The following is a 13,755-nucleotide window of genomic DNA, read 5'->3' as shown; positions in this document are numbered from 1 at the left end:
AATATTTCATTCCCCTCCTTGAAGATTTATTTACTGCCAAACACACTTGCAGGTACCCAAGGAGTCATGCACGCTTGCACAAATCTTCCACTGTGAGGTGTGTGTATCCACTTGGAGAGATGGTGCAACTCCAAACTCAAAACCAGACAAGTTTCCTGGCATTGACCATCAGTTGGGTTAAGCTCTTTTGAAGCTTTACATCTTCCTGGAGTATCACTTAGAATCTATTAAACACAATTTAAAAGAAGATCCTTCCAAGAATAGATTTAAAGCAGATCTGAATTAAGAAGCAACTGTCAAACAAACCACGAAATAAAATAGTAAGAGCCTGCTTCAGCATTTTGATCAAAGATCTGCCTTGAATCAACTCTTCCACATCAAAATGTTACACACTAAAACTGTAACATAGATGGATAGTTGGATAGTTGCCTACTATCCAAAAGATTTGGCAATGTTCTGAAATAATATGAATAATTTTAGCATGAGAGAAAATGGCAATATAGCACAGTGGTTAAGGGCATATTCTTTGGAATCAGACAGTTCTGAATTTGAGTCCTAGCTCTAACACTTATTGTTCTTGGACAAATAACTTAACCTCTTTGAGTTTCAGATTCCTGATCTGTAAAATGAGGTTAAAGGTAGGAGCTGCCTCAAGAGTTGGTGGAAGGAAAAAAAATAAAAGAGTTGGTACAAGGATTCAGTGAAAGAGTGCATATAAATTGCCTAGCACGATGCCTAGCATTTAGTCAGTGCTCCATCAACAAAAGCTATTCTTTTTACAGTATATAGTCTAACTTGGCGTTAGGTATGAAGAGGTAGGAAGCTAGTGCAACAGTGCTGGCGTCAAGTGACATAGTTCAACATAAAGCATAAGTTAACGTTTTATTTTGCACTTAAGAAAACTTCTAGAAAGACTCTTCTCCTCCTGCTAGCCTCACTTTCTAATGCTACAACTGGAACAAAGGTGGGGGACTTCAGGGAGTTTCCAGACACTTCAGGGACTTTCTGAGCAGTTTGTATGTCAATGGTACAAATATTTAAACCAAGGATTCTGCACAGTTGGAGGGCAAGTGGATCCCTTTTACATGATAGCATTTAGAAAATACCTCACAGAACATGACATAAACTAATTATACTTGGATGTGAGATTTGAAATAATATTTATGCCTTTAATTATAACACCTTATAACCTATACATCTTTGTGTGGTTCACCAAAAAATTCTCACACACAAAACCTCATTCCAGTTCAAACTCTACAGGCTAGATAAACAGGCATTACTGCACCATGTCGTTCTGCTCAGTGTAAAGGAATGTGAGGTCATTAAAAACGTTCCACATGTTTTCCTCTCTTTCTTACTTTAACCCTTCTCTAGCAACCTGCAGTATTTTTGGATCTTTAACTTTCTTTGTCTTTATTACTAAAACCATTTTAAAGCCTTCACAAATAGAAGACGCATTTATAGAGTTTTCATACCATTCAGTTTACTAAGGAGACCATTTCCTTAAAATCTCTTTGTTTTGAGACAGTAGGAACTACAGAATGCGACGGTGATTAACTCTCATTCACATGAATACGCACATAAAAATTTAATTGAGAAGTTTAATTTTGTTTAGTTTTAGAGAGGGACTTGGGTAGAATTTTGTGATTCTTTGAGATCTCACAATTCTCTCATTTCCGCTTAAGGCTGCTTTACATTTCCGAGGGATTTCATTTTGCTAAAGCCCAACGAAGTTTTCCTTCTTCTTTTTTTTTTTTTTTTTTTTTTTAAAAGTAACATCCTTTGACTCACAAAGGTCGAGAAAAGAAGAGAGACACACAAAAAAGTATGTACTGTATGATTCCAAAGTTCAAGAACAGTTACAACTCATCTACAGTGTAAGAAAGCAGGAGTGTTACCCTTGGTGGGGAGTGATAGGGGAGGGGGAGCAAGAGTGGGGCTTCTGGGTCCTAGTCAGGATCTGTTTCTTGAGCAGGATGCAGAATTCTTGACCCGTGGAAACAAATCAGCGCTCTGGCATTTAAGATGCACTTTTCCCTCAAATAACGAACATTTAAAATAATACTCTTCTTCACACACATTAAAGTTACAGTAAGTTTTGAGACTAGGGCACATGTTACTAATTTTCCACCAAAGCATCAATGGCCAAGGAGAGTGAACATGGACCTCCAGGGGTCCAGGGGCACAGGCTCCAAGCGTGAAATGCTTCTAGGTTTCAAGTTTGGTTCTTAAAATGTTTCATAAAAAACTTTACATTCTATTTTGTATTATCTGGGTTTGTTTGAATATGAGGAAAGATGTTTTAAACTACTTACTAGTTAAGATACAAAACATTGTTTCTCATATTCAAACAAACCCTAATTAAATCTTCAAGTAAAATGAACCCTCTGGGCGAGTCACTTAAACCTCTTGGGGCCTCAATTTCTTCATTTAGAAACTGGACAAAATCATGAGTACCCAGCAGGTGGCTATTCTGTTCAAACACAGAACTGTGTGCCACTTAGCCAGTAATACATTTCAAATAAAACTGGATCCACTTTCTTGATTCTCTGATGGAGAACTTCTGGTGGTGTGAGCTACAGAGAAGAGGCCATCAAAATATGCTTGCTGTGGGGCGTTATATGTGTGTTTTCTTTAATGTACCGAACAAAACTCTGTTTCTTTGCCCGTAGCCTGTCTAGAACAACCGCCTGTCGTAAACTTGCTATTTCTTTGTGCTGCTGTTACCTGGTATGTTTAAGCAATGAAACAGCTGCTGCATTTCAATAGACAAAGGCTTACAGTATGTCTGAGGGGAGGCATTTATTGCTGGCTTTACATTTCTTAAACAATTCCATATGGAGACTTGAGTGGCAGAACGCTTAATGTAAACTTTCAAAGGAAACTGCCCACCAAATTCTGAACTTTATGAAAGTTGGCTGAAACATATTCTTTTTCAGAAGGCAGAGTAGTCACTCCCATTTCAAAGAGGAAAGGCCACAGCACCACTTTCAACAGTGATAGTCAACAAATAGAGGACCCGGTTTTAGGCATTTATTGGTTCTAGAGGAACAGCTAGCTTTCTCACCCACAACCATTTATAGAAACAGCAGGGTTAAGTGGATGGAATTCAGAATAAGGAGTCAAAGTATTTGTTTTCTTGTTGTGATTCTATGATTAATTCTCTCACTTGAAGATCTCTTCACTTTAAATAAAAAAAAAAGTCAACACATATGCATGACACAGTGCTGGGTGTTCACTGTGTTTCTGTTTCTTGTACTCAACGGGAATGAACAAATTCTTCTGGAATGAACAAAAAGGGCTCAGACGTTCTGTACAATAAAATGCCATGAGAATATGAGTACATTTTTAAAAAGGGATTTGTATTTTTACATATACATAATTACATATATAAAATTAAAATATATATTATATATATAAAACTATATACTCTTATATATATAGTAAAAAAGTGGATAAAATAATACCCAAAGAAAAGCAGTCATCCTAGATGTGTAAAACTATTTTCTGGTAGATATGAAAAGTTAAATTCAAACAAAGATAACCATAACTTCATAAGAATCCAGCATTACATAATGTTTTTGCTTTCTCCTTATTCCTATTAATCTCTACTTCAAGGTTTGACCTTGGAGATCAGATCTTAATTGAAGTCTTCTTTCTCATGACTCTTATGTGAGGTCTCCCTGGAGACAATTAGCAGAACTTTACTTCCATGGGTAATGCCCTGTAGGTGGGGCTTTCGCCATTTCATGAAGCAAGTGAGCACACCAGTGAGGAGTGAGGGCAATTACCCTCGCGCGTGCGTGCGTGCGTGCGTGCGTGTGTGTGTTTCTTGAGAAGGTGAAAGTAGGTTAGATCTGCAACAGGTTTTTTTTTTCCTTTTAACTAATTTATGTCAAGCCACTCCTCACAGCTATAGACAGGAAGTGCTATTTCCTGTGCTGATGATTTAATACACTGCAGAGCAGAGCAGCGTTTGAACTGATGGCAGCACTAATGACTCTCAGTAAAACAGTGAAAAGATAAATGATACTTAATCAGGAAAATGTTTAAATAAGCAAGTGCCTGGATTCCATGGCAAAACAACCTGAACTCATTTAAGTGAAGTTAAGAGGGTAATTTAAAAAATAGACTATTTGCTTAGTACTTTATATTTTTCAAAATGGCATATAGTCACACTTATGATGTTCTCTGACAACTCTGTGGGGTAGTTCAGGGTTCTTAGTGTAGTTTTAGAAGTGACTGAGTTCAACTCAGAGGGGCCAAATGATTTGCTTCAGGTCACACAGCAGGCCATTGACCAAGCTTAAGTATATAATTTATAGTTTCCAATATATTTGCAATACATTGCTTACCTGCTGCTGATGCTTCAAGGCATCCTACTAACCTTGCTTGAATAAATGAAATGTGTACAAAAATACAGTGAGTTAAAAACAAGATTGCTCCCGTGACTGTTTGGGGCTTCTTAAAGTCAAGAAACTCATAGATCATGAACAACAAATGGACTGTCATACTTAGAATTTTGAAAGGAATCTTAATATATGGATAATGGCTATTTACAATTCTTAAGTAGGCAGCCATATTAGTTTCTTACAATTATACTTTTCATTGTACTTCCATATATACTATCTTGGGGAACAAATCCCTAAGCCAGGTACTTTTTCTATGATTCATATTTCACATATGGAGGAAATAGGTAGAAAGAAGTTAAGGATTTGTCTTAGGTTAACAGAGTCTGTAGCAGAGCCAAGCATAGAATCCAGGTTTCTCCTAAATTCTAGTGTGGGGCTCTTTTCAGTACTTTACCATCTAATTTTTATTTGTTACAAGCAAATGCTCATAATATATCATTGATTTAAATAAGAAGGTGTCCTTAGAAGATAACTAGGAATAAAATCGTTGGTGTCTCACTTTTCAAGAGTCAGAAAAGCCTGCTATAAAACACCTCATTATAGCCTATCTTATCTAAAAGACAAGTTCTCAAACAAATTGTGATGTTATTTATGCTTTAACAAAGTAGCTACCAAAAGGACCAAACCAGACCATGTAATTTAAGTATCATTTTCTGACTGCTATAAAAATAACCATGAAAAGGGAGAGATTCTATGCAATATAGATCAACTGATGGCTAGTCTAGCAGGCACTTTGAGATCCGTGGCTCTATCATCTTTACCTTAGAAAAGGTAACTGACTTTGTAGCCAAGCAGACAGGGCAAAAAGCCCTTTCCCAGGTTAAAATAGCATTCCATAGTTTTTAGAAGGTGAAAATAATCATATTACCATATTCAGTATGTGTGTATATGTAGAAGAGAATAAATATCTTTTGCCTTTAATCTCAAAGTCTAGGAGCCAGGGTATCTGGTTTTATTGCTGGCTTTGCAACTAATTTATACCCTGACTAGAGTATTTTTGCTCTGCTTTATTGTAAGCAAATTCGCACCCTTCTAGAGGAGACAGCCAATAGGGAATACCACTGTACTGTAGCTAGAAGTTTTATGTTTTCTTTCTTAACTTCTCTTACACTCGTCATTCACTTACCACTTGTAATGGAAATTGATAAGCCTAGGTGATAGGTATTTCGACCATCCAGAAAATATCACAAAGAAGCTGAAGAGAATGTGAGCAATTTCCACACTAGGATGGGTTAGAGGTTAAAATGAGACAGTTTATAATCACTTACATTATTGATCATAAGATGCATTATCGTTTTTGGAATTAGGTCTCGGATACATTTGTTGATAATAGACATGTAGGAGTCTACGAGGTTGCGAATGGTCTCCACTTGCCTCTCCAACTGTGGGTCCATGGAAAAGTTTTCTGTTTGGCCATTCTCATCATTTTCAGTCTAACAGAAAGGAAAGCCAAACATGGATTATTTCACATTTATTCAGAAGAGAAAAATACCAGACATTATCAGATGAAAGACTTCTGTTTACTGAATTTGTAGTTGTACTACTAGATGGTAACATCTTTATCTTATCAAACAGCCATTAATTCTGAAAAGAGATCAGAACCATGCAATTATTCTACCTTTAGCCTGCCACAATTGAGGAAAAGCAAGGATTGTAATTCTGAATGAATGTTTAGATGGATGACCAGATAAACAGTGCACCTAACAACATACCTCTAGAGAACAATCTAATCTTAAGCCATTTGCAAGCTGGCCAAAGAACTGAATCCAAACATATGATGCAGATGTACACTTCTGGGAGGCGTCTCCAGGGATCCTATAGATTAGAAATAACCTTGGTGTTGTTCTGGAACTATTAGGTCTGCATTGGAATGGATCAGCACTTGGATCAGTCCAGATTTAAAACTAAATCTCCTAGGCCTGGCCTGGAGCCAAAATAAGAGATATAGGGGATAATTCATTTTTCCATGCTCTTGCTGGAATTTGTTATATAAATTCATGCTTCTGTCATCACTACTAAAGGCTGGCTCAACTGTGAAAAACTTACAATTTTAACTTCTAACTTGTTATTCTTTCAATAAAACAGAACACATCCATACACAAAGCATTTATTTCTTCAACACGAGAGAAGCATCTGTTTTCTATGCTATGTGACTTGAGTTAATTAATTTTGGCTTATCCACCAGAGGCTGGGCTGGAATGGCATCTTCATCATTAAGGACTGACCTATTGGCTTGGCATTGAAATCAATTTAGAACAAATGGTCTCCATGTCAAGTCAGGTTGAACCATCTAAGCCCCAGAACATGATACAAATATTGTTAGTGGTCTGGCTACTTTCTAGCTTTGGAAAGATTTAATTATGAATGGAAAAAATAAAAGGGGGAAATAATTTATTGCTTCCAATGTGGACATGAAGTACTTTTCTTTGGAAATGTACATACTTTGATCTGCTGGGTTTTTAATCATCCAATCAGTTCTCGGCAAAGCACTGTGCTGAATCGCTTAAAGAGATCTATAAATAACCGTTAACTTTCGATCAATATGCATGTGTGAAAGGCATATTTGTAGGCCACAAAAATCAACAATAACAAAGGTAGAAATTCTAAACATTTATAAAGGCTTCTGTTGCTCTTCTAACACCTTAAAAATATTAAAATAATATGTGCTCACTCTAAAACACAATGGTCACTTTCCAATCCTGAGAGTCTGGCTCCATACTTCAGGGTGATAACTGGAGGACATTTCTTTTTTTTTTTTTAACATCTTTATTAGAGTATAATTGCTTTACAATGGTGTGTTAGTTTCTGCTTTTATAACAAAGTGAATCAGCTATACTTATACATATATCCCTGTATCTCCTCCCTCTTGTGTCTCCCTCCCACCCTCCTTATCCCACCCCTCTAGGTGGTCACAAAGCACTGAGCTGATCTCCCTGTGCGGCTGCTTCCCACTAGCTTATCTATTTTACATTTGGTAGTATATATAAGTCCATGCCACTCTCTCACTTCATCCCAGCTTACCCTTCCCCCTCTCCGTATCCTCAAGTCCATTCCCTATGTGTGCATCTTTATTCCTGTGCTGCCCCTAGGTTCTTCAGAACACCCCCCCTTTTTTTTTTTTAGATTCCATATATATGTGTTAGCATATGGTATTTGTTTTTCTCTTTCTGACTTACTTCACTCTGTATGACAGACTCTAGGTCCATCCACCTCACTACAAATAACTCAATTTCGTTTCTTTATGTGGCTGAGTAATATTCCATTGTATATATGTGCCACATCTTCTTTATCCATTCATCTGTCAGTGGACACTTAGGTTGCTTCCATGTCCTGGCTATTGTAAATAGAGCTGCAATGAACATTGTGGTAGATGACTCTTTTTGAATTATGGTTTTCTCAGGGTATATGCCCAGTAGTGGGACTGCTGGGTCGTATGGTAGTTCTATTTTTAGTTTTTTAAGGAACCTCCATACTGTTCTCCATAGTGGCTGTATCAATTTACATTCCCACCAACAGTGCAAGAGGGTTCCCTTTTCTCCACACCCTCTCCAGCATTTATTGTTTGTAGATTTTTTGATGATGGCCATTCTGACTGGTGTGAGGTGATACCTCATTGTAGTTTTGATTTGCATTTCTCTAACGATTAGTGATGTTGAGCATTCTTTTATGTGTTTGTTGGCAATCTGTATATCTTCTTTGGAGAAATGTCTATTTAGTTCTTCTGCCCATTTTTGGATTGGGTTTTTTTTTTTGATATTGAGCTGCATGAGCTGCTTGTAAATTTTGGAGATTAATCCTTTGTCAGTTGCTTCATTTGCAAATATTTTCTCCCATTCTGAGGGTTGTCTTTTTGTCTTGTTTATGGTTTCCTTCACTGTGCAAAAGCTTTTAAGTTTCATTAGGTCCCGTTTGTTTATTTTTGTTTTTATTTCCATTTCTCTAGGAGGTGGGTCAAAAAGGATCTTGCTGTGATTTATATCAGAGTGTTCCGCCTATGTTTTCCTCTAAGAGTTTTATAGTGTCTGGGCTTACATTTAGGTCTTTAATCCATTTTGAGTTTATTTTTGTGTGTGGTGTTAGGGAGTGTTCTAATTTCATTCTTTTACATGTAGCTGTCCAGTTTTCCCAGCACCACTTACTGAAGAGGCTGTCTTTTCTCCATAGTATATTCTTGCCTCCTTTATCAAAACTAAGGTGACCATATGTGTGTGGGTTTATCTCTGGACTTTCTATACTGCTCCACTGATCTATATTTCTGTTTTTGTGCCAGTACCATACTGTGGAGGGCATTTCTGTGGCACCTTACTGCTACTACAGCAAGAGAGAGGATTGGAAGTTTCAAAAATGAAAGTTGTTTCCCTATACCATTTCTTTTTAAATGGTCTTTGGTCACTGAAAGAATTAAATCAAATAGTTTCTTATTTTTATTATTAATTTGTAATATAAGCACAATAGGATCTGGGATAAATAGGTAAAAAGCTAAGGCCATAGAGTGGTAAAGTGATAGAGGGAAGGTCAGCCATGGCAGTGAAAAACCAATTGTTTTCCCAAACATCTTTCCAGGGCATAAAAACCACTGCAGATTGTGTTCCATGCTGAGCCCAAATTCTAAGAATCAGTGGTAACTGCGATGTTGTTTTAAGGGTATTGTATTTGAAAGTAAAAACTTTAGGTTCAAATTCAGGCTTTATCATGTAGTAGTTGTGTGGCCACACCTCACTTATTTAATGTAACTGAGACTCAGCTTCCCCATCTTTAAAATGGGAATACACTTCTCTGGAAAACTTGTGGAAGTTAAAAGAGATAATGCATATGAAGTAACCTAGCCAAGGGCCTTGTGGGTGCTCAATAACGTTAGTTTCTTTCTTTCCTTTCTGAATATTCATGGAATGAGTTAGAGAGCCGCTTGACTCTCAACACACATTATGGAAATTTAAGTTGAAAAATTTGAGCACAAGACATTTTCAATTCCAACCATATAAAAATGGCAAACTGTATTTTTTTATACCACCATGTTTTCTGCAAGCTAGTCCCTTTGCCTGGAATCCCCTCCTCCCATCTGTGAAGATCTTTCATCTTTCAAAACCCAGCTCCACCATCACCTCTTCTAGACAAACTCCCGATGGCCCTCAGACCCTCCACCGCTCCCCATACTGTACTTCATCTGTTTTCTTGTACTACTGTTTATTATTTTATCCAGCCTAGTTTTATACTTCTCCCCTATTAGACTCTGGGGTCTTGTTTATCTCTCCCTTCTCAGCACCTAGAACAGAGCTTGATGCACCAGAGAAAGAGGAGAAGGAGGAGGAGCTGACACTACAAAAGGGTTTACCTAAATCAAGAAAGCTGCCTCAGTGCATTTCAGGATCTCCAAGAGTGCCTACTTGTTACAAAAATTGGAGATGAGAGAAACCTCAAGTTGATGAGTTAGGATCCACTACTACTTGATCATAGTGAGGATGATAAAATGATGATGAAATTATGTATATAAGTGAGACCACATGACCTACAGCTTTGTGATGAAAACATCTTTTACATAAAGCAATATAAACCTCCATAATGGATAAAGTACAATTCAGTTTGTCTCTCTGATCTGAAACATACTGGGATTTTGCTGTTGTATTTAACAAAAGGGGGTGATGGCATTTCAGCATCAACATACTACCTCTCCCAGGAACATTTATTGAGCACTTACTGTGTTCTAGATACTGTGATAAGCACTTTACATAGAAGATCCACACCACAACCTTAGGAGGTGGGTACCATTGTTATTGTCAACCTAAGAGCATGCTGAGGCTCTGAGAGCTGAAACGTGTTCAATAAGTGTAAGATGAATATAATGTGAATCCAATTTCTGTTTTTCCTTAGGTATAAAAAAATCAAAAGTATTATGAAACAGGGGAAAATCTATAATATATCAAGTTAGTTTCACAGATAAAATAAGAAATGTAGAAAGAGTTTCTAGGAAAAAGATGTCATTTTAAATACTGATATTTGTTAAAAAAAAAAAAAAATGATTGAGCCAGAAGAGAAAACCAGAATAAACAGCATTTATTAAAAGAACCTCTAGGAACATGAAACACCAGGAAAATTATACCACCATTCTAATTTTCATATAGAAACACTGAATTTTCCCACTTCACACTATTCTTAACATTTAGCCTTGCTTTAATTTCTGCATATAAAAATATGCAAAAGACATTGACATTCACTTTTTGAAATCAGATGCAAATAATAAACAAAGCATTGGAGTGAATGGAGAACACTGAACGGTTTAATTCTCAACATTAAAAAAAAAGAAACGTTCCAGAATAACCAGTAAAACAATTAGAAATTCTCTTTAGTTTTTGGAAATACTAGTAGGCATGTAGTCACGTGCAAATCTTAACTACTCTGATAATACCATGGGCATGATGGGGACTCATAGAATTCAAAATGCAAATTTAATTTCTTTTCTCATTTTAGAAAGAAAGAAGGAGTAACTTCCCCTTCCAGTATGTCTAAGATGAATGGGGACAATGTACATATGTGGAACTTTTCTTTTAACTGAGTAACTGCAGAGGGCAAATACTCCCTTTTCTCTAACTCCAGTCTTAAGCAAATTCTCTTTCATTCTCTTTTCTGTATGAATACTGAGTATGACTATGTATTATTTTCTTTGTTTAAGCTATAGGATTGCAATAGGATTCTTTGCAGTCTAAGCACTGAAGTGACAGCTGTTTATCATTATCCTCATCAAGGGAATGTAAAATAAAAATAGTAATTTGTCTCTGATCTTTGAGGCAAAAAAGAATGGTCTGCAAACATTTAACCTTTTATGTGCAGGTTCATTGATGCTGTTTACAAAATGTGAATAATATTGTGAAAACCAGCTTTCTTCTGAAAAATAACAATGGACAGCCTTCCTATTGTAAATTTTTTCTAAATAGCTTTTGAGAAATCTAATGCAATTTAAACAATCAAAAATAGCAACTTAGCACTATAAATGTAAACTTGTTTATAAAAATTAATATTAATTTCACAGTATTCAAGAAACAGGCTGCTTTACGAAATTTTAATTTAAAAGCTTTCTCCTAAAGACTTGAAACTTTAACAGGTGAAAGAATGATAGAGCCAAATCAGAAATAATTCCCACGATACCTCAAAGCATCCACTATAGAAGCTCTGGGCTTGATCAGGATATCTATTTTTCATATGTTCTGTTTCTGTCTCCTTCCTTTCCTTAAAGCTCTTACTTAATTATGTCACAGGCTTCTTTGAGGATCATTGAAACTATCTAAATAAGGCTGGTGACTGCAACTCTTTAAAAGTAGAATAATAGAAATGTGAAGTATCCTGGCAATAATATGCACATAAACATACTATTGAGCTAAAGGGGAGTTTGCTGCATCTCTTCTCAGCAGTGGAGAACTTTGGGAGTTAATCTACAGATCTACACAAGTGATTTTTCCAGATAACCAATGCTTGCCCCTTTTAAAGCATCTTATTATTGTTATACAATTCTCCACTCCCTTTAAAAAAAGGGTAAAAAATATCATTTAACTTTTCTTAGTGAAGCAGATTGTCATTCTGAAAATACTGTTTCCATGGTAATGCTGCTTTGAATTTTCTAGCCCCACAATATGGAGAATGTTTCACTAAGAACCTTTCCCCACTCCCAGTCATTCACTTCTAATTTGCAGAGGCCAGAAAGGCAGGCAATGAAACTTGTAAAAAAAAAAAAAAAAATGGGAGAAACATGTTCCAGGAAGCCTTTGAGGATAGTCTAGGCTACAGTCTGGTACTTTGAGGCACGTATTTCATTATTATTTCAACATAATAAGTTCATACTTATGAACTTATCTGTTCTCTGGAGAATGCTAATACACAGTCTCACTAAAGATCATAAAATAATATGTGATTCAGTGTTACATTGCTTAGTGGAGTTTATAGGTGCTGTAAGAATTCAGAGAAGCAGAAGGTCAGGGAGGCTGGGATGGGGAGTTACAATGGTCCCACTCTAATGATTTAACTTTACTTCACAACATTCTCTAATAATTGAGAAATCTAATGCAATTAGATTAAGGGAGAGAGAGATGAGTCAAAAAATAATCCATCTTCATCCTCTCTATTCTATCACAGGTCTTGCCATCCCTCCTCTTTTGGTAGACCAAATATAAATTTGGGAAGCCTCCTCTCCTCCACTTTCAGTTCTGGTGGTTAGATGGGACCTCACTGATAGGGCCAAGTCCCCCCAGATACCCATTTGGCCTGGCCTCTGCGATGACAGATGGCAACGTGACCAAGCAAAGCCAATCACAGCACATTTGTCAGAACTGTTAGGAAGGAGACGTTCCTTTTCAGTTAGGATGAAAACTTTTTAAGATGTAAGCCTGAGGGCTAGCCTGCCTCAGAGAGAAGAGGGGTCAAACCTGCCAGTGAATGAAGTCAACAGAGAGAACTGCATAGCTGAGACATGGAGAGGGGCAGATATTTAAAGACATTATTGGAATGTCTGGATCCAGCTGGGACAGCTCTATCTACCTCTGGATTATGTAGTTACACCAGTCAGTAAACGGTTTTGTTATTTTTAAAAAGTTGAGTACACTTGAATTTAATTTCTGTTACTTATGCCCTAAAGAGTCCAAACGAATGAAACACTTAGATATTCATGATGTTCTCTCAGCCTAAAACTTTTTTCTTACACCTCCACCTGTTCGTCCTTCATGGTTTAGCGCGAATGTAACACATCTTTGAATGCTGCAGGTAAAACACAACACCCTCTGAACATCCAGTTTAGATTTTTAATCCTTTGTCTTGTATCTTTGTTAGGTATGTAAATGTCCATTTCCCTAGCCAAAATGAAAGTTTCCTGAAGGCAGGGATCATAATGGTTGATGGCAAATCCACAAGAAAAAGGTGAAAGTTATAGGGCTAAAATGATGTTCAGACAATCCTTAGAGGATACCATTACTACATTGATGCATTCGTGCTACATTACTACATATACTAGTTAATGGGCTATATTTTTCTTTTTTTCTTCAACCAAATTGGTAGACTGACTTCTACCATATGGAAACATTTCTACATTGAAAGTTATGATGAAAAAAAAATCTCACTAAATGACAGTAAAATGTCAGATAGTTTTCAAACTGATTTACATTCACTGACCCATTTAATCCTACAGCAACCTTATGAAGTAGATATTATTATTATTGTTGCTATTGTTGTTATTTGCATTTTACAGATGAGGAGACTGAGAAGCAAACTCACTTGCTTAAAGTCACTTAGTTAATAAGTGGTAGAGTGGGGATTCCATACAGATATTCCAATTGCAGAATGTATTCTCTTAACTGCTATATAA

The 13,755-nt window shown here is 36.5% G+C and overlaps 1 protein-coding gene across 2 annotated transcripts in view; it reads right to left on the bottom strand.

Annotated features, from left to right (window-relative positions):
* Nucleotides 1-13,755, bottom strand: part of DNM3 (dynamin 3) — a 591,315-nt gene that overhangs the window by 33,088 nt on the left and 544,472 nt on the right. For both annotated transcript variants that reach the window (XM_068541252.1, XM_068541253.1), the window contains one exon: nt 5,681-5,845. In XM_068541252.1, coding sequence (XP_068397353.1) covers nt 5,681-5,845 — 165 coding nt within the window. The remainder of the gene's footprint in view (nt 1-5,680; nt 5,846-13,755) is intronic.

The sequence above is a fragment of the Eschrichtius robustus genome, chromosome 3 (assembly GCF_028021215.1).
Source record: "Eschrichtius robustus isolate mEscRob2 chromosome 3, mEscRob2.pri, whole genome shotgun sequence".
In the NCBI taxonomy this organism is placed as follows: domain Eukaryota; kingdom Metazoa; phylum Chordata; class Mammalia; order Artiodactyla; family Eschrichtiidae; genus Eschrichtius; species Eschrichtius robustus.
The sequence above is the reverse complement of the archived record's forward strand: the minus strand, read 5'-3'. Positions and strand labels throughout refer to the sequence as shown.